Source organism: Belonocnema kinseyi, chromosome 8, assembly GCF_010883055.1.
Source record: "Belonocnema kinseyi isolate 2016_QV_RU_SX_M_011 chromosome 8, B_treatae_v1, whole genome shotgun sequence".
Taxonomy (NCBI): domain Eukaryota; kingdom Metazoa; phylum Arthropoda; class Insecta; order Hymenoptera; family Cynipidae; genus Belonocnema; species Belonocnema kinseyi.
In genome coordinates this window covers 45,391,273-45,414,229 of record NC_046664.1, presented here as the reverse complement: position 1 = coordinate 45,414,229, position 22,957 = coordinate 45,391,273, and the positions used below count along the sequence as shown (strand labels likewise).

Below are 22,957 nucleotides of genomic sequence, written 5' to 3'. Positions count from 1 at the left end.
AAAACTGATAAAATTTAAACCTCCAAATTCTTGAACTATTTACTCGGAATTGGTTAAATTTGTGTAATCAAATCATTTTCTCCCAATTTGGCACATTATTATCTCTGGCACAAGTTTTTTTTTTTTTTTAACTGAAAACTGTTCTTTTTATCGTGATCGACAACCGAGCCTGTTTCAATTGATTTTTAAAGATGTATATATGCAAATTCTTAAATTTAAATGATTTTGAAAATCGAGAGTAGAGTTTTCAATTCTAAATCTTCCAAATTGATGAAAATTTAAATGTTTATTATCAAAATTACATAATTAAAAAATTTTAAAACTCAAAACCTGCATAATTTTTAATTGTTATTTTTAAATTTAAAAGCTGTTAATTGTTAAGATTAACAAATCAATATTCTACGATTTTGAGGATTTACAATTGAAAATTCTTCATTTTAAACGGTTTTAATTCAAAATTATTTAATTTTGAATATTTTCAATATGAAGATTCTTTAGTATTTACTGTCTTTAATGTGTATAATAGAAAATGATGCAATTTAGAATTTTTTGTTGGAAAAGTATAATTTTAATATGTGAAATTGAAATTTGATATTTCTATTCAAATTAAAGAATTTTCATTTAGCCACAACAACTTCAAGTGGAAAAATAATTTTAAAAGATGTGAAAGTGACGTATATTGTCATAAATTGTGAAACTGGGTGCTAGAAAAAAATCAAGATACAAAAGCACACGAGAACGGTGTGGAAACATTGGAGTGTCAATGTGCAGAAACTGAATGAATGATCTTGAAGAAAATTATTGATCACTTATTCTTTTTATAAACATACCAATGTTATCACTACATGCTTTTCAAAAAATACTTACATCCTAATTTATAAAACGTGTCTCAATGACAAGGTTTACCTCGAAATATGCAAATTGTAAGGTTCAATTTCGGAGATGGTAAACAAAAAAATTCTAACTCGAATTTAGATGACAGTTTGATTTGTAAGCTTTTATATGTTGCCACCGAGATAGAACCTTATTATTCGAACATCCAAAATAGAACGTTTCAATATTCATTAATTGAGATATGACCTTGTCATTCGGACACGTCGAAATTGTAAAAAGAAAGTGTTTTCAGTTCCCCATTTAGAAGCAAGAAATTTTCAAATTAGGTTAATTTACTTAAGTTTCTTTAAAGGCCAAAAGACTTAATACTTGAGTTAAAGGTATCATTTCTTTGGTGATGTTTCCTTTACTGAAACGTATGAACGTGATTTATATGAAATTCATTATCGCATCAAAATATTTTCTCAATGTAAAGAATTTTCAAAGATAAATTCGCATTTGCGTCAACGAACATTTGTATACGTATGAATCAAGTATTTTTACATTTCTTTTTTAGTAAAAAAAATATTTTGTTATGATAGGCCGAAATCATTAATGCAAAAGAGGTATTTATTGCACATTAATATTTGGAACGATTATTGTGAGTAAAAATTTCCTTTCACGAAGAAAATCTTTTTTAAAGTTCATTAATTAATTTATTAATTCTTTATCTTTATTAATTCTTTGACTAGAAAATTTTTTGATTGTAAGGTTTTTAGTAGTTTTATTGCAGTAGGAGTTTTTTCAATTTTAAACACTTAGCTGAACTTTTTTTATTTCTTTAGGAATTTTATAAGTTTTTGAAATCTCTTTTTACAATTCTGGAATGCTTAATGTTTGTCCTGTTCACAGTTTTGGTCGATATATTTCCGAACGTCAATTTTTTAATTTTGAACGTTTCAGGGGTCACATTTTTTCAGAATCCCCTGCGTTTTTCCTTATTTTTCACCCCCCCCCCCTTCTTATTCACGAAAAATTTCCTCATTTCCTCACTTTCTCCTTTTCTCTTTAAGTATTCAATATTTTAATATAAAATATTTGATTTAAGTAGGAGATATAATTTGTTATCCAATATCAAATTTTAAAAATATATTGTATAGTAATTTGAAAAGGAAGCATTATAAAGTTAATACTTGTCAACTGAAATACGTACGAAGTTCACTATTCATAAAATTGAATATTCCAATTTGATCACCTACCAAGTTAAATATTCTAATTGCAACAATTAAAATATAAACGTTCCAAATTGAGCCACTTGAATCTTAAATCATTACAGGAGTCTTGAGTAGTCTCAAATTTTATTTTTTAATTGAACTATAACAAATTCACCATGTTTATTTGGCCGATTGAAACCAAATTGGCTGGTCATCCTGAAGGTACGAGTCACTCAAGTCACTTTCATTCACTTTTTTTTCTCAAATTACTTTTTAAAAACTTTTTTAAGATAAAGTCACTATAGCCACTTAATAACTGAAAATATCACTTTTTTCTTTCTTTTAGTAAATTAAAATTGAGAACCAAAGTATTTCTTAATTTTATTGCATTTTTGTTTAATTTATTTCAATTGTTTTTAATTCACCCTACATTTTTTGAAATTCCCTTGAAATCCACTGAATTCAATGGATCTTTTTTAGGTTTTCAAATTTTTTAAAAATATTGTTCTATTCACTTGAATTATTTTTTATTTATCTTGATTTCGTATTAATTGGTATTGAATTCCCTTAAATTCTTCTAAATTTGCTTCAATTTTACTGAAGTCAATAGAATATTTTGGATTAATTCTTTTTTAAACTCATTTGAGATTCACCCTGAATTCTTATCAATTTATCGTGAATATTTGTAATTCTTTGAAATTTTCGTAATCTTTTTCACTTTACCCTGAATTTGGCTGAACTCACTTGAATTTGTTTCAAATTTAAATCAATTCAATGAACTTTTTAAATATTTTTTATTTGCTTTCATTTCATTTAAATTTTAATGAATTTCATTGAATTTTTCTCATTTTTCTTTAATTTCTCTAAATTCACTCCTATTTTGCTGAATTCGGTGAAAACTTTTGTGTTTAACATTTTTTTACCATTATATTCTTTTAAATTCTGATGAATTTTAGCCAAGTCTCCTTAATTTCCTTGAATTATTTTAAATTCATTTCAATTTTATTGAAATCAATGGAATCTTTTGAATTTAAATAAGATTTTCAACTGGATTGAATTTATTTGGAATTTACCTAGAAGTATTATTAATTTATTAATTTAACTTTCTTTGAATTTTTTGAATTTTCCTAAATTCATTCTATTCTACTTAATTGAATGGATCAAAGTTTTTTTTACAGTTTTATTTTAATTAATTTATTTTCTGAATGTATCATTAATTTGTTAAAATATACGTGGAAATTTTCAGAATTTCATTCAATTCTTTTTTAATTCAAAAGAGCATTTGAGATTTTTGGGTACTTTTTCGCTTTGAATATGTCACTTTTTTCAAGTAAATTAGGCTGTGGCAGCGATGTGTGTTTTTGTTTATTCTTTATATTGATACATGTTAGAAATCTTTTTCGTTCAATCAGCTCCTTCTCGAGTTCAATGTCACTTATTTACAAATATAAGTTTCTTAAAATTATTATTATAAAAAAGTAACTAATATTAATCCGGAGTTGCATCTTAATTTATGAGAAGTACTCGAATTTGCCCGTACGTTTGACCATGGGAGAGGAAAACTGCAGAAAACCATCTCCCGAGTTTAGCCGGTTTTTCGACTGTCGTGTTTAAAGGTAGACATTCGATATGCCATACAATCGCTTTATCTTATTTGAGGATTTCTGTTTTTTAATACCGAGTAGATAATTTGTACCATTTACTCTGTTTATAGGATCTGATACCACGAGTTTGCTAATAAGATCTGTTCATTAAGGGCTGATTTTTGAATTAGGGAAAATGGGACATGGCGGAATCATAGAATACATTTTGCTCGAGAATAGAGAAGGTGGCACTCGAGTAAATTGAATGTTGAATCCAGATGTTCACCTAATTATTATTATCGATAAACCGAGGTGGCGCAGATTCCTTCGAAGGCGTCTTGAAGATTTCATCTTGACCTCTCACGCTCTTTTCTTCCATGGCATCGATTAAGCGCATGGAGAAGATGCCTCGGTCCAACTTTATTCATAACGAGTCCTTGATTCCACTCGCGTAGCCCACGTTATTGTTCCACAAAACCTTTGAATATAATTGGAAAAATTGCTGCAATATTGAATTTCCACCGCTTTTTCTTTTCTCATCGACTGGAAAAATTTCTCTATTAGAAGCCAGGGGGCTCAAAATACGTTATAATTAAAATGATTCAAGCGTCTTGCATAACCAATTAATAGGTTAGTTTCGAATTTTTTCGGCCTGTTTCTTTTTTTAATATTATATTATGCACCAAGGCGAGAACTGGGAGTTTTCCTACAAGTGCTGAAAAAATATACGTGTCGTCAAAAGTCTCCTCCCCCTTGGCACATACGATATTTTTTATAGCAAATGCGTGATTTTAGATACAAATGTTTTTTCTGTTTCTGATCACATGGAGGAATTTTGGGAACTTTATTTTCATTTTGATATGAATTTAGGACCTTTTTGGTGATTTTATATAATTTATTTTATAAAATGTGAGCTCATATATATATATATATAATTTTCATAATTCACCTCTGACGTCAAAATTTGTCTCCCTAGGGAGTAAAAATAGCACAAAAGGAGCTCAAATCATGCTTGTGTTACATCAATATATATTGTTTTTTACTCCATAATATTATATCAGGAGAGGGAGCTGAAAAATAGTACATTGTGCAGTTGTGCACCAAGGTGGAGAAGTGGGACTTTTTTGACCAGTACTATAAAAATACACGAATCACAAAGAGTATCCTCCCCCTTCGTGCATACGATATTGTTTATAAAAAACGCATAATTTTAGTCATTTTTCGTAAAACGGGCATGATTTCTGCCCATATGCAAACATATGTTGAAACTTTATTTTAATTTTAATATGAATTTAGGAAATTTGGGAATATTCCTGAAATTTATGGTAATTTATTAAATTTCTTTTTATTAATATGTGGCAATTAACTTATAATTTATCAAAAAATACAACATTTTAAGTAGCAAATTTATAAATTGTTAAAAATTTTGAAATTTTTCAAATTTACATGAGTTCAGATTTATCAAAAATTTTCGGAAACTTTCGATAATTTATGGTAATTTTTAGCTTTGAATTGGTCCAATCCGTCATACAATATGTTCTTTTTACTACTTTTACTACTTTTTTACTACTTTTTACTACTCAGGAACAGAAATTTAAAACGTAAGCCCAGCTTCATACACAGTAAAAACAAAGTCTTAATATAACACCAATTTCAGGGTACCAATACCTGCAACAAAAATTAGTCTTGGAAGTGTGAATGGTACCACTTCACAAGGTATCGTTTCCCTGGGACTTGGGGTACGAAACGTCATCCCAGAGTTTTTAGTGTGTAAACATACGATAGGTATGAAATGATGCATGTGTTTGCATGCAATCATTTTTTCTTCGATGTCAATTATTTTTAATTAATAATATAGAAATAAAATTAGTGAGCTAAATCTTCTACTATTAAATATTATATACTATAAAAAATGTGAGAAGAACAGTTACTTCCGATTACAAGGGAAGAAATGAGAAATGGAAAGTAGAAGTGAAATACATTCTCATCAGAGAAGGTATTAGATCTGTGTAAAATTTGACCTCTCAGCTTTTGTCAAATGTCCACGCTTTGAGACTCCCTGAATCCGAAAAACAGGTTTTTACGAATTAGTCTGTCTGTCTATATGTCGGTATGTCTGTCTGTCTGTATGTCTATGAGCACGATAACTTTTGAAAAAAATAATCTATCAGATTGCCCTTTGGTACATTCGTTTAGTGTCCTAAACTAAAGGTTAAGTTCGTTAGAAAGCCATTTTGGATCAAAATTCAAAAAGTGGGCACATTTTGAATATTTTTGAGACAACTTTTTTGAAAATTCAAAAATTCTCTGTACGGTTATTCATAGTATATAAAAAGTCATAGTATATAAAAATAAAAAATTACCAGAGTTATAGCATTTACAAAATTCCGAAAAACACACGAAAATGAAAATTTTATGCCAAATAACGCGCGATATGAAAAAAGTCAAGATAAGACAAATTTTGCTTTTTGAATTCCCTACGAGATTAGCATAACAACTTTTTGAATTTTCTTGAAAAATCAAAAATTCAATTTTTGAAAATACGGTAAAAGATAAATACCCAAAAATTGCGCATTTAAAAAAGATCTACAAGTCTGTTATTAACCACTTTTTTATAGGATGCGTAGTTTTGGCTTTAATCGTGAAAAACGTCATTAACAGTAAAAAAAAAAATGTGTTCGCTGCGTGGGCACTTTCTTACCACAACTTTTGTCTTTTTATTTCTTTTTCGTCTCGTGTGTGGGGTTTTAAAAAATTTAACTTTTCATGTTTTTGATGCTATTTTTTATGATTTAAACTAAAACAGAACTATCAAAAAATTATTCGTGACAAATAAATCATTTTTACATTCTCATCAGAGAAGGTATTAGATTTGTATAGAATTTGACCTCCCTAGTTTTTGTCAAAAGGTCCACGTTTTCAGACCCCCTGAATGCAAAAAACTGGTGAATGTGTCTACCTGTATGTATACCTGTCTGTCTTTATGTCTGTTTATCTGTGAGCACGATGACATTTGACAAAACTTAATTTATTAGATTGGCTTTTAGTAGACTCTTTTAGTGTCCTAAGCTAAATACCAAGTTCATTAGTCAGACATTTTGGATAAAAGTACTAAAAGTGAGCCCATTTTGAAATTAAAAAAAAAAATTATTTTGGTACTGGAAAATGGAAGGATTTGTTTGGAACCTTTAATTTCCTAGTTCCATTTCGAACCTTCATATCCTTCTTTTATTTTTGGAATACATTTTTTAATTTTATATTAAGGGAACCCTGGAAAGAGGGAAGGAGATTTGAAATTCATCTCTCGGCCTTTCCCGCCTCTCCCTCCTCCTGTTTTAATTACCTCTCTCTTTTACATGTTTTTATTTCTGGTACATGCTTTTTCTGTTCAAAAGTTCTTTTTTTCGTTTAGTGCACACAGAGTTAAAATTAAAAAAAAAATTTTTGCATGCTAGAGGGCAAGGGCCCCCCTCCCCATTTTATTCCAAATCGGAAAAAAGAAATTCCGTAATTTTTAATTTTTTTTATTTTAACAGTTGCCGGCTTTGACTTGAAGTTTTCCATGTAAAATGCATGGGGAAAAATCACTTTTTTGAGTTTTTAGAATAATTTTGTAGGGTTTGAAAAAATGTGACGGAAAATTATGGGGGCCTGTAGAGAATTATCCAACGAAGAATTTCATCTATCAGACATATGGGGTTGACACCCCTAACACACCCCCACGAGTTCCTGAAAACTACCCTTAAACAAAAAAAGTCAATTCTTCATGAAATTAACCTTTTGAATAATGTATTCTTGTCTTTTTTTACTTAAAATTATTATTTTGGTCTAGTGGAATATTTATAATTATTGGTTAATTAATTTTAATTATTTGAACAAATAGAATTTGCTTAAAGAATTTTTTTTCGAAAATTCGTTTTCCCTCCTAAAAATTATTACTATTAGTCTAGTGGAATATTTATTAACATTCGTTCAATAATTGTTTACTATTTAAAGAAATCGAATTTGTTTAAACAATTTTTTTCGAAAATTCTTTTCCCTTAAAAATTATTACTATTGGTCTAGTGGAGTATTTATTAACAGTAGCTCATCAATTTACAATTGTTCAAACAATTGGATTTAAAAAAAAAAGTATAAAAATTATAAATTATTAATCAGTAATTAATTATTACTGATAAATATTCTACTAGACCCTCAGTAAGAATTTTTCTTTTTACAAAATTCGAAACGAAATTATTCAAACAAATTTAATTTGTTTAAATAATCGAAAAAGAATGAACTAATACCAATAAATATTCCACTAGACCAATAGTGATAATTTTTAGGGAAAAACGAATTTTCAAAAAATATTATTCAAACAAATTACATTTGTTTAAACAATTACAAATTAATAAACCAATGTTATTAAATATCCCACTAGAGTTATAGTAATAATATTAGGGCGCGGGGGGAATTTCCGAGAATTTTCTTTTTTTAAATTTAATTTGTTTAAATCATTAATAATTAATTAACTAATGATAATAAATATGGCACTAGACCAATAGTAATAATTTTAAGTAAAAAAAAAGAGAATACAGTGCTCAAAAGGTCGATTTCATGAAGAATTGGCAGTTTTTGTTTTGAGGCTAGTTTTCAGGTACTCGTGAGGGTGTGTTAGAGGTGTCAATCCCATATGTCTGATGCATAAAATTCTTCGTTGGATAATTCTCAACAGGCCACCATACTTTCCCGTCACATTTTTTCAAACCCTACAAAATTATTCCAAAAACAAAAAAAGTGATTTTTCCCCATGCATTTTACATGGGAAACTTCAACTCAAAACCGGAACCTGTTAAAATAGAAAAATAAAAATAATAAAAATTATGGAATTTCTTTTTTCGGATTTGGCATAAAATTGGGGGGATCGTTGCCCTCTAAAGAAAAAAAGTGTTTTTGAGCCACCCTAGTGTGCATGTGGAATTTAGAATATATATGCTTTAACATTAGTTTTTTAAATTTTTAACAACTTACGTATTGGCCATAGCTACGGTTACCGAAATTTCGGTACGAATAGCCGGATTTTTTCGGTACAAATAGAGCTGGAAAAGCGGATATTCGAATCGAAAGGGTACAAATTGCCAAATTTTTTGGTACGTGTAAACCACTTCCTTAAGTATCGACGTTTTGAAAACTGCTAATTTGAATTTAATAAATTTAGAAGTTTTTAAATTGTGTATTATAGTTGAAAATAGTTGAATAATTTTTCTTAAAATAAATTAAAGTGATCAAGTGGCTTCCACAGAATTATTAGTCGCTTATTTTGTTAGAGAAATTTTCTTGATCAAAGAACAACCTGCGTACGACAAAAAAAGTTGATAATTCTATTTAAGAAGCTTTCTCTAAAAAAAGGGCTCAGTCGGCAATTTTCTTATAATGTTATTTATAGAATCAAATATTTTTCACTTATTTTAAATGCTAAACGATACCGATCTGTGGAAGAATGGCTAAAGTATTCAGTTTTTTACAAAACTCAATAAACAATGGAATTATTTTTTTTTATTTCGTGATTAAATAATTGTCCTGCATTTACAATATAATAACATATACATATATTAACAACAAAAAGAGCGCAGAATTAAATAAATTTGACCGATCATCAAAAACAGTCACTTGTTTTTGAACAAAATTAACAACCAAACATTCTTCTTCAAAAAGCCTTTTAGTCGATGATGGATTTAATTATTCTAAAATTATTTATTTGATTAAAAGCTAGTGCCTATCTCAACTGAATTAAATGAACCTTGAAATACAAATAATTAAAATATGTATTTGCGAAGATTTCTTCCGGTTGTGAAACCTGTTCTTTAACATTTAAGCCACAGAAGATCACAACCTCCCGTATTTCTGAAAGAGTAGAAGAATAGCGTATTATGATAAGGGTGGGGGGGGGGGGGATAATTATTTTGCAGTAGGCATCTCATTGGCGATGGAAAAAGTTGTCCTAAAGTCTGTAATAGCCTACGTAAAACGTGTAAAGTTCAGGGGGTACCCTTTGGGGATAAAAACCTTCATAATGCTGGAATGCAAGAGTGAGGGGTAGCAGGGATGCTTAATAATGCCATATGGCGTCGAGGCGTCGCGGCGCTATGCCGGCTATGCCGCATACCACCACCATATACGCCTACGCCAACACCTTTGAACCCCTATCCACGAACTATACCGTGCAATCGAATGCTGATTGGAAAATATTGATGTGATCTCCCTCCCCTATTTTTACACCCCCTGGTATCCTGGAATTTATATATAGAACGTATGTCAAAGAGAGTTCCTACCAAGATCTGTCCTGACCCTAATACGATTTGGGGCACGTAATTCTAAAATACAAAATAATAACTGGCTGAGTTTCATATATTTATATAATTGATATTCGTTGAGTATTTAAGGGTGGATTTAAAATAAAAATTTGGAATTAGTGGATAGATTTAGAATTACTTTCGGTATTTCAAACAAAGTAACAGCCCTTTCAGGATCACTGCCTCATCAAACAATATCTCATTTATGCATTATATTAAAACTAGCACATTCTAATAATTAAACTTAATCTAATATTGTAACTAACTAATTCTGGTTGCCTAATTATCAAATTAAAATATATGCTTACATTTAAAGTACTATACAATATAATTAATAATTGTAAATTAAAATAAATATCAAAATAGTTTCTTTCTTTGATATGGGGTAAAGCCAATATTTGTTTGATTCAAATAAAACTAATTAGAATCAATCAAAAGTGAAGCTGTCACTTCTAATTATTTCAAATTCAAGAAATTTCACGTATGATTCATGAAAATGTTTGTTTCAATCAAACAAGTTCTTTCCTTAATATAAGTTTAAACAAAGATTTGATTGTTTGAAACACATATTTGTTTGATTTAATCAAAATTTATTAGATTGAAACACGCCATTGTTCAATTCAAACAAATTTTATTTGAATCATACAAATTTTAGCTTCTATTTACAATTCAAAGTTTAACAATTTTAAAGAGTTACAATTTAAAATGCTTGAATTTTGAAAATATCGAATTTCCAATTATTCAATTTTTATGATAAATGTTTTAAAGACATTTCATTTTGAACGTTTGTTTGTATATTTAAATTTTTAAGATTTACAATTGAAAATAAATCTTCAGTTTTAAAGGTTTATAAATACAATTTCATAAATATATTTTATTTCGTAGACCAAAAGTCAAGCTATCCATTCCCAATCTTTCAAATTGAAGAAATTTTAAATTTAAATCATGAAAGCTTGCACAATTTTTAATTGGAAAGTATGAAAATTAAAAGCTATTCAATTTTTACAATATACAATTCAAAGTTCTACAACTTTTAAGAGTTGCAATTTCTTGTATTTTGAAAATATAGAATTGCAAGTCATTCAATTTTAAAGACTGATATATTAAAACTGTACATTCTAAATATTCTAAATTAAAGAAATTTTTGAATGAAAGTCATAAAAATTACAAAATTTCTGATTGTAAATTTTAAAACTTGCATATTTTTTAATGGTAAATTAAAAAAATTAAAGTCTTCAATTTAATGATTTACAATTAAAAATTCTACAATTTTAAAGATTTATAATTGATAAAACTTCTATTTTAAAGACCAAAAATTAAAAATCACTAATTTTGGACTATTTTGTAGACCGGAAATGAAATTTTTATTGCTGTATCTTCAAAATTGAAGAAATTTTGAGAATGTAAGTCATAAAAATTATTAAACTTAAAACTTGCATGATTTGTAATTGTAAATTTTGAAAATTGTAATCTTCAATTCGGACGATTTAAAATCAAAGTTCTACCATTCTAAAAAGTTGCGACTGAAACCTCTTGAATTTTAATGATATGTAAATTAAAAGATATTAAATTTGGATGATTTTGAAGACCAAAAGTGGATTTTTTAATTCTAAATCTTCCAAATTGAACAAATTCCGAATTTAAATCATAAAAATTTCCGAATTTTAATTTGTAAAATTGAAAGCTTGCATAATTTTTAATTGTAAATTGTCAAAATAAAAAACTCTTAAATTTTAGCGATTTACAAATACAATTTTTAACATTTTCAAGAGTTATAATTAAAAATACTTCAGTTTTAAGGATGTAATAATTAAAATAAAGGGAAGTGGTGAGAATTTGATATTCCACTTGATAGAAAAAAAATAAAGAGAAAAAGGCAGGCGATAATTCAACGCAAAAATAGGACCTTTAACGTGGACAAAGTGAATGAGTAAATTTGAAGATTATTATGTATAATAATTATTATTATAATGCAATAGACATATTATTTATATTTATGGCATTCATTTTGATTTGCTTAGGAATAGAATAAGGACTCATTTGATGAATGATATTAAAAGAGAAATTTCACGGTCATGAGCAGAGAAAGTGAAGAGTAGTATTTTTGAGCGTTTATGGTTGTCTTTATAGAGAATTAAAAGCGAGTTTAACTATCAAAGGGAAACTTAAGAGGCATTGTGACCCAGAGAAGTATTTCTGCGTACGACTGTACAAGGTCGTTCGAAGTCCTATGAATGGTTCCATGAAAGGATCCTGAACTCGTGACCCACTGCTCCCTATAAATGAAATGAATCGTATAAATTTCATTTTTGAAGAATTCATAAATAACTTTGACATCCTTACGGAAAATGCGAGTAGAAAAATTAATTTCGAACAAGTGGAAAATTTCATTAGGAATTTATTTCCTGCTCGAGGTGAAGAGTAATGGTTTGACAGAATTTAAAAATTGTATCTAGAAAAAAATATATTATTTAGTAGCTCATCTACCAATTTATAGACATTTATTATCATCCCTCCCCGAACTGCAGAGGGTGAAAATTTCATCACCGGAGCAAAAGTGGTATTTCCAAATGGTCATAACTTCCTTTCTAAAAATGCGAATTGAATTTTCTATGAATGACATCTGAAGGGGAATTCTCGCCCATCCGTCCTGTTAAATCGATCGGTTTAAATTTATTATTTTTCATGGACAATTTATTTAACATTTTCTACTCTTCAGGTACTTTTTAGTTTTTAAAAAATGATTTTAAAAGAAACCTTTATGTTTTCCCAATAAAAGCCTTAGTTGATATCTGCATCGATCCAAAGTATTTTGGAAAAAATCGGATTTCCATGAATCCGCATCGGTTAGTAAACCGCGCTGGTTGGACCGCACCGGGTTGACCGCACTGATCCTTTCAAACGTGCGAGGTTGGTTTTTGCTCTTTATATTCACATAACCGCATAACTATTGGGAGTCCCATTATTAATAGTATCTGAAAAGTAGAAAATGTTAAAAAAATATTTTACATAGTAATTTGTTTATGAAAATGTAAAAAAAGGCGGATTTGATAGGAAATAATCACTGGGGATGAAATTTTCACCCCCTGTAGTTCTGGGATGAATAGTTGTAAAAGTTTATAAATTGGTGGGTGAACTAGTTTCGTATAGGCAAACTCTAAAAATTTGAAGGCGATCGATTGACGTGACTTTAAAAATTGGGACAATTCAGAAGTAATGCCCCTGTTCACGCGCAAAATCCAGTCTGAAAAATTTCCTTCGATTTGTAAATGATCTTTATGCGTAGAATAACTAAGAGGATTCAGAGTTCATATAGGCGTACACAATAAATAACACCATGAATTACATAAAAGTACCAAAGAACATATATTCCATTAAAAATTTCACTGAAAGCAGTTCACAAACTGCCTTTGTCACAAAATAAATTTAATTACGTCTTGTATAATCCAAAAGAAGTTAGCCGCTCGAGAGCTTGTCGGAAACTAAAGTTCCAAATTACTTGAGCCAAGGTGGTGGTGTTATTATAATTCGAAATTCACAATTCGCTATGCGATAGCCCCATTTAAGAAAATTATTACTGAAGAAATATTTTTTTCAGATGGGAAAGTCGAAACGAAAGAAGAATAAGAGGATCGAACTAGATCCACCAACAGTCGATTCTAAAGAGGGAACAATTCAAAATTTGCCGGAAAAGTTTATAAACATGCAGGTGTGTATTAATTTGTATGAAAATAAAAAAAAGATTGCTTAAATTAATTTTTTTTAGGTGAAAAATGGTAGCAAGATGAGGAAAATCTTGGAGTATGCAATAAAAGAATTTGCCAATCATGATGCAATTCTTTGGACTGCTGCTGGTGAAGCAGTTACAAAAGCGATTTCTTGTGTAGAAATTTTTAAAAGACAACACGCAGGTTTGCACCAAATTACAAAACTGGGATCGATACAGTGCGTTAAAAATATTTAATCTTAATTTAATATTTATGTTCTACTATTTTTTGTATTTATTTGCACATTTTTAAGGTCCAAAAAATCATTGGAGGAAAAAGACAAAGATGGAAAGGTAAAAGTTCGTTACGTTGCTCAAATTAACATTTTATTAACGAGAGAAACGACACAGAAAACAGATCTTGGGTAAGTGCACATGTTTTTATTCTGTTTGTTTTCCTTCTTTTAATACTCATAAAACACTATTTTGAATTCGAAAACCTTGTCAAATATATAATTTTTTCAATTTATTTATTTTGTTGTTGTTTCAGCACAATATATTTTTTTGAAAATCATAAATAATTATTATGAATGTCATGAAACAAAAATGAATTGAATTAAACATCAAGTGTGCTTTATATTAACATAATATTGTCAGTTTTATACATTTTTTAACTAAAGGCCTAAATAAAGAAATTTTCTTCTGTTCATTTTTTTGATTAAAAATTGACCCAAAAACGAAAAAATCGTCGTAAATAACTTTCACATTTAATTCCTTAAAAATGGTAGAATATGAAATTTAAAGTGCGCTTTTGTTCTTGAATATGAAATATACATATGAATATTAATATGAATATTGAAATTAAACAATTTTAAAGGAATGTTGAAAATTGTATGCAATGAAGTAATTGGAAGCTGAAAATTAATTAATGAAAATGCGTTTCAATTAGAAAAATACTGGATTTAAATTACAGAAAGATGGTAGCATTCCAAGCTTCTAAGGCTATTTTTACTGCTTGGTTGAAGGTTACATTACTTTGTTAACAATTATTTTGTTTGTTTGAAGATTCATAATTTTTGTTGAAAATGCATCTTTGTGGTTGAAAAATCATTTTAAAGTTCATTTTTTTGGTAAGAGCTTTATCATTTTTATTAGATATTGCTTTATCTCTTTGGTTAAAAATTGAGTAATTTTGTTGAAAATTAATTTTCTAAACAGAAAAATGAACTCTTCCATTTTTTGTTGAAAATTTATCGTTTTAAGTATAAAATTCGACTAAGAATTTGTTTCAGAACTCATGTATTTTGTTGAAAATTCGTTTTATTTTCATTATTGGTTTGACTGAGAATTTAACTATTCCATTTTTGATTGAAAAATTGTTGAAAATTCGTCTTTTTGGTAGAAAATTAATCTTCTTGGACGAAAATTCAACAGTTCCATTTTCCGGTGAAGAATTTCCTACAAAATCTAATAGTTGAATGATCAATAGACAAATTTTCTACAAAACTGAACTGTTGCAAATTCAACAAAGAAATTTATAACAGGCAAATTTTCCAGAAAATTCAACAGTTGAACTTTTAACAGACGATTTTTTTACAACATTCAATGGCTCCATTTTTTAGTGTACTATGCTTTTCAAATTGAAAATTATTTTATTTTACAAATTAAAAGTAGACCATTTCCAAATTAAAATATTTAGGATTGAAGTTTTTAAAATTAAATTGCTGAAATTTCGTACATTATCTCATTTATAACTTTATCAATCAGTTCAAAATGCGGAATTGAAAAATCTTCCATTTAAAAAATGCCGCTTTAAAGACTCATACAAATTAAAAATTAGAAACTTTTATACTTTATACTGTATATTGTTTAAGTTAAAAATTAAACTATTTGTCATAAAATTCATGTATTTTGTTGAAAAGTCGTATTTTCATGTAAGGAATTAATCTTGTTTGTTGAAAATTCAACATTAATTTGAAAAAAAAATATTCTTGAGTTGAAAATTAAACTTTTTGCAGATAAATCTTTGTGGCTTCAAGATTAAATAATTTTGTATAATAATCATATATTTTTGGTCCATGATTCGTCTCTTTGGTAGAATATTAATCTTTTGGGTAAAAAATAAATTTTTTTACGTTGAAAATTATTTGATTATCTAAAAATTTAGCTGTTCTATTTTTATTTGAAACTGTACCCTTTACATTTTTTAAGTTAAAAATTAAACTACTTGGTAGAAAATGTATGTATGTTGTTGAAGTCGTATTTTTGTTAGAAAATTAATATGATTTGTTGAAAATTCAATTATTTGCTTGAGAATTGATATATTTGGTTAAAAATTCATCTTTTCCGGTTTAAAATTCCACTGTTTTCTAAAACATTCGACTTTTCAGATTGAAAACTTTAATGTTTTGTTCAAAATTCATCATTTATAGTAGAATAGTCATCTCTCCGGCTTAAAAGTCAACCTTTTTGATGAAAATTGATTTGTCTTTTGAATAATTGGGTTTTTTTACTTGAAAATTGAAACATTTGAATGAATTTTTATCTTTTTTGTTTAAAAGTTCGACCATTTGATTGAATATTTATCTTTCTTTGCTGAAAATTCAACTATTTGGTTAGAAATTCAACTGTTTTTTTGAAAATATACAATTATTTTTGGAAAATTCAATTATTTTCTTAGTCGTAATTTTTGTTTTAAAAATTCATCTTTTATGGTAAAAAATTCATCCTTCTTGTTTGAAAATTTATTTTTCTTGATTAAAAAGTAATTTTTTTGTTAAAAATTCATCTTTCTTCGAAAAAAATCTTTTTGTCTTGAAAATTTTACCATTTGGTTAAATATTTAACTTTTTTTTTTAATCTTCTCTTTTATTGGAAAGTTTATCTGCCTGGTTGTTAATGCAACTGTTATGTTAATTTTTTAAGTTGAAAATTCGACTTTTTGTGTTGAAAATTAATATATTTGGATAGAAAATATTTCTTGGTTGAAACTTCAACTACTTTGTTGGAAAATCCACTATTTCGGCTTAAAATCTTAGGAATTTAGACTGATTCGTATTGAAGTCAAACCTTTGTCTACATAAATTTGATTTAAAAAAATTTATGAACGAAAAATCCGTCTTTAGCTTACGTTTACGTTACTTTCGGGGAGGTCAAAAAAGCCAAAAATTGTTGATGTAATTTATTGCAATCATACTACTATTGTTTTATCTTTTTATTTTATTAAGGGGTTAAACCACTGTAGAATTTTCAAAAAATCGAAAATTTTTTTTTGCTTAAATGGTGTTTTAGGATCTTATAAATAATACACTAAAAACGGGAGGGCGGAAAAATGGTGTGCCCCGGCGATTTTACAGTACTTAAAACTTTAAACGCGTTTTTCTCGAAACCACTTTTTTTGAACTGGCCTGAAACATAACTCGGACAAATCCTCACCGATCGACCTGAAATTTAAAAAATATATTCAAAATTGATTTCTCCAGCAACTTACGTGAGATTTATTTTATATGGCCCAGTTTTTTTTATTATCAATTTTGTAACGATTTTTTTCATAAAACTTTAAACTTTTTTTTTCAAAAGTGCACCTTATAATTGTGGGAATTAGGTTTTCGGCCGTGGGCACCTTTAAAACAAAGGCGCCGACGGAGAAACGCTGCGCCGCCGCCATTTTCTCATGAACGAATTTGAAAAAGATATATTCTCTGTACTTTATTATACCCTTTATCCCCGTTTACAAAATTTAAATTGATTTTTTTATTCAGCAAAAAAAAAAATCCCGAAATATGCCTATTTTTTCGTGCCCTACAGTGGTGTAACCCCTTAAAGATGTACTCTAGGTACAATCAATATCAAAAGTTACCTATCTTTAAAATGATTTATAAAATCGACAAAAAAGATCTATTATTAATTTCTGTAAATCTTGATGTAGGCTTTTAATCACACTTCAGAAAAAAATAATTCAGATTAAATTTGTTTAACAGTAGTTTTTTAAAGGTTTAGTTTTTCTTTTTTCTTTAGGGAAAAGTTACCATTTTTATTCAGTCCTAATGATTAAGGCCTCATTTTATTCTTCGAAGGATTCTCTACAATTCTATTTGAGTAGTGTTAATTAAAATTTAAAGTATGATTGTTTATAACAATTATAACTCTATGATTTCTCAATTAATTTTTGTAAATAAAATCATCCTAAATAGAAATTTAGAGAATCCTTCGAAAAATAAAATGAGGCCTCGATAATTAGATTTAAGTAAAAATTGCAACTTTTCCCTACAGTGAAAGGAAAAAATAAACCTTTAAAGTGTGCTTAGAATCCTACATTAAGATTTACAGATATTAATAATAGATATTTTTTGTCGATTTTATAACTAATTTTAAAGATAGAAAACTTTCGAGATTGATTGTCCCTAGTGTACATCCTTAATTGACAATCCAATATTTCCCACGCGTGTATAATATTGCTGGTTTTTAATCGTTGTAGATTATGCTTAATAATAATTTTTCTGCCAGTTATCAAGCACCCGACAATACACGAATGTTTTGGAATTTGAAAAACGAGGTTTCGACGGAAGCTTTGAAGGAAGAACAGCCGCAAGGCAGTGGCAGTGCGAAACTCAAAAGCTCGGCAGCCGAAGAATTTACAGCAATGGTGGGATCGCCATCTCCGCAAAAGAGGTCGAGAAAGGAGCAGCACACGGGAGGGCCATTAAAGAAAAAAAAAAAAGGTGATAATCGATAGTAAAAGATAATCGGTCATACGCGACCGTTTCAACAATACCCGGGTCAATACATACTTTACTTGTTTAAAAAAACAATCCAGAATATGCTCCCACCCTGCACGATAAGTTTATCTTATTAATAGAAAACAAACATGTGCGCTGCGCCTGCGATTATTATTATTTTAACCATACACAGTTTATAAATATAAAATTTATATTAATGAAAAATTCTGTGTGTTCATTGTATCTATTATGTGCAATAATAGAAAAGAAAAGCAAGGGCAATGTTTATGATAATTAATGAAAGTTAATATCTTAATTTCAATATGAATATATTAAATTTCTTGTATAGAAGATTTAATCGTTGTATTTTTGTTTTAAAATACCAGTTTTCGACGAAAATAATAACATAATTGTTCAAATATTGTCAATGTTTTTGAAATCTAACACAGTTTCAAAAAAATATTTAAGATTTTTTTTATTCTTTAAACCATATGCTATTAATGTTTTGTTTTAAAAATAACTGATTTTCTGTGAAAAATTGTAACATTACCCAAAATTGTTTGAAAATTACAAATATTCTTTAAATTATAAGTTTAAGAATTAAAAATACTAATTTCCGACGAAAAAACACTAACCTAATTCAAAGTCAAGGGAAGCTAAAGTTATTAAATTTCTTTCAGATCTAATGATTTTTTAATAAAAATGTCAAATTATCGACGAAATACGCTATCACGATTCGACATTCTACAAGCTTGACAATTTTATTATTTTAAACAAAAATCATTATTCTGATGATTCTTTGTTTAAAAATATAAATTTTGGGTAAGAAACACGAACATATCTCTTAAATTGTTAAATTTTTAGAAATAATTTTTGAAGTTTAATAATTTTTCATTGAAAATACCAATAATTTTCTACAACAAAAACAATAATATAAGACAAAATTGTAAAGCTTCTACGACATGCAATGATTTTTGGCATAAAATTGTTCGAAAGGGACATATTCTTTAGAATATATTTTTTAATATTAAATATATCAATTTCTGCCGAAAAACACTAAAATAATCCAAAAGTTATTAAAATATTTCTAATCATTCTCGAATTGTAATTATTTTCGTCTTAAAATGCCAATTTTGGATGTAAAACGTTAACATAACATAAAATGGTTCAAATTTGTGAATTTACTATAATTTTTTTTTATTAATTTTAAAATACCAATTTCCTTCGAAAATTACTAACATAATTTAAAATTATTTAAAGATTCTTGATATTGTGCGAATTATAATGATTTTGGATTCAAATACCAATTCAAAATTGTTTAAATTTGTGAATGTTCATTGAAATATATTTTATTATTATTAAAAAACGAATTTAAATCGACAAACACTAATATAATCCAAAATTTTTAATATATTTTTTTTAAATCTAATAATTTTTTAATAAAAATACCAATAATTTTCTACAACAAAAAACAATAATATAAGAGAAAATTGTAAATCTATTTCGACATGTAATGCTTTTTGGCGTTAAATTGTTCAAATGGGACATATTCTTTAAAATATATTTTTTATTATTAAAAATACCAAATTATGTCAAAAAACACTCAAATAATCCAAAAATTATCAAAAGATTTCTAATCTTGCTCGAATTATGATGATTTTTGTTTTAAAATGCAAATTTTTTTGGTATAAAACGGTAACATAACCGAAAATCGTTAAATTTTTTTGAATATTGTATAACATCTTTTTAAAAATTATTGTTATTAAAAATACCAATTCTGTCTAAAAAAGACTAGCATAATTCAAAAAAATTTTTTAATGTTCCTAAATTTGTTTGAATTATAATGATTTCTTTAAATACCAATTTTTGATGTGAAACGCTAATATAACCTAAAATTGTTGAAATATGTGAGTCTTTTATCAAATCTTTTCTCATTAAAAATACCAATCTCCTCAGGAAAACACTAACATACTCAAAAATTATTTAAAGATTCTTAATATTGTTCGAATTATAATGATTTTGGATTTTAAATAACAATGCAAACGTTGTACAAATTTGTGAATGTTCTTAAGATCTTTTTTTTTTATTATTATTAAAAAACCCAATTTAAATGGGAAAAAAACTGACATAGTCCAAAATTTTTCATATTTTTAAAATTAAAAATACCAATAATTTTCTACAACAAAAAACAATAATGTAAGAAAAAAAAATGTGAATCATCTTCGACATGTAATGCTTTTTGGCGTTAAATTGTTCTAATAGGACATAATCTTTAAAATATATTTTTTAATATTAAAAATATCAAATTATGCCAAAAAACACTGAAATAATGCAAAAATTATTTAAAAACTTCTAAACTTGTTCGAATTTAAATGATTTTTGTTTTAAAATGCCAATTTTTTTGTATAAAACTTTAACAACCGAGAATTGTTAAAATTTGAGAATCTTCTATAAAATCATTTTTTTTATTATTATTATTATTAAAAATACCAATTTCCTCCGAAAAAGGCCAAGATAATGCATTTTTAAAAAATTTTTCTTAATTTTGCTTGAATTATAATGATTTTTGTTTTACAATACCTATCTTTGAGGTAAAACGATAACATAACCTAAAATTGTTAAAAAATTTCAGTCTTTTATCAAATCTTTTCTTATTAAAAATACCAATTTTCTCCGAAAAACACTAACATAATCTAAAATTATTTAAAGATTCTTAATATTGGTCGAATTATAATGATTTTGGATTTTAAATAACAATTCAAAAGTTGTTCAAATTTGTGAATGTTATTTAAAATGTTTGTTTATTATTATTATTAAAAACGCAATTTAAATCGAAAAACACTAATATAATATAATTATTGAAAATTATAATTTTCTACAACAAAAAAACAATAATATAAGAAAAAGTTGTAAATCTTCTTCGACATGCAACACTTTTTGGCATTAAATTGTTCAAATGGGACATATTTTTTTAATATTAAAAATACCAAATTCTGCCAAAAAAACACTAACATAATCTGAAAATTATTAAGAGATTTCTAATCTTGCTCAAATTGTAATGATTTTTGTTTTAAAATACCAATTTTTTGTATAAACCGTTAACATAATCGAAAAATGTTTAAATTTGTGAATCTTCTATACATTTTTTTTTAAATTATTATTATTAAAAATACCAATTCTCTCCGAAAAAGACTAGCAGAATTCAGATCTTTTTAATGTTCTTAAATTTGCTTGAATTATAATGATTTTTTTTAAACACCTATTTTTTATGTAAAACGCTAACATAACCTAAAAATGCTCAATTTTTAAATCTTCTATCAAGTCTTTTCTTATTAAAAATACCAATTCCCTCCGAAAAAAAACTAGCATACAACAATTAACAATTAAACAGTTCAAAATTGTGAATGTTCTTTAAAATCTTTGTTTACTATTATAAAAAAAACAATATAAATAGAAAAATACTAGCATAATCCAAAAATTGTGGTTTTAAAATACTAATTTTTTAAGTAAAACGCTAACAATACCTAAAATTCTTAAAATTGGTGAATAATCTATAAAATCTTTGTTTATTATTATTAAAAATATCAATTTCCTCTGAAAAAAGCTAAGAAAATTCAAACTTCCTAACAGATTCTTAATCTTGTGATAAGGATTTAAATAAAAAAAAACAAATACCGGTAATAAAACTGATTGAGAGTTTTTCGAGACATATCGTTAAACCACTTTCTAATAGATAGGATAATCTATTTTCAAATCTCGCATTAAATTCGACAATATCGGTTATAAAACACTAAATTTAAGCTCAAGAACTTATTTATTTTTTCTCTATTCCATAGCAATAATAATGAAGCTTAGCACTCAGTAGAAATTTTATTTTTCATTAAATTAATACATGTAAATAATATTTATGGAAGTAGTGATGCTCCTTATACATTTTCATGTATTACGCAAAAACTTTTTGTTTTATTTTCTGAGATAGTTCATTTATTAAATGCATTTTGGTACCTCTAGTTATCTTAAAAGTTACTCAATAAATCATCGAAAAAATGAGCTGTAAAATTAATTTACACAAGTTTTAACAACACTGGCTTACTAATTTGTTCTTAATAATCAATTTTCGGACTATTCTCAAAAATAAATAGCACTGATAAATTCCAATTTGAGAAAAATTCCACATTTTAGTCTGCTTGGTCATTATTTTAATAATAATTTTAATTATGACCGCTAGACCAAATCCCTTTATTTATTTTTTTACAAAATTTGACTGCACTGGAGCATTTTTTATTACCAACTTGCTTTTGTCATTTATGATGGGTGGCTTGTCTATTTAAATTCTAATACAGAAATCACTCTTTTATAGGAGTTTATTTTACAGTTGCTACGCAGCTATTCAACAATATTTTTATCAAATTTCTTAAACAGGAAACGGGGAATCTAGCTTTCTGAATTCATGACTTCGGGGGAAATACGCTACAAAATAACTGGAGAACATTCACTTCTAGAATCTACTCTTTGCCTTTTATCGGGAAATGGAAAGTTTCCGAAATCGGAAACGGGGTTTCTAGCTTTCTGCATTTATGACTTCGGGGGA

The 22,957-nt window shown here is 27.1% G+C and overlaps 1 protein-coding gene across 1 annotated transcript in view; it reads left to right on the top strand.

The window, feature by feature from the left end:
- LOC117177930 (ribonuclease P protein subunit p25-like protein) overlaps positions 1-18,633 on the top strand; it is an 82,538-nt gene extending 63,905 nt beyond the window's left edge. Inside the window, exons 2-5 of the mRNA XM_033369049.1 lie at positions 13,541-13,651; positions 13,709-13,887; positions 13,963-14,073; positions 18,155-18,633. Of these exons, the coding sequence (XP_033224940.1) occupies positions 13,541-13,651; positions 13,709-13,887; positions 13,963-14,073; positions 18,155-18,383 (630 nt within the window). The 3' untranslated portion in view covers positions 18,384-18,633. The remainder of the gene's footprint in view (positions 1-13,540; positions 13,652-13,708; positions 13,888-13,962; positions 14,074-18,154) is intronic.
- Positions 18,634-22,957: the final 4,324 nt, after the last annotated feature.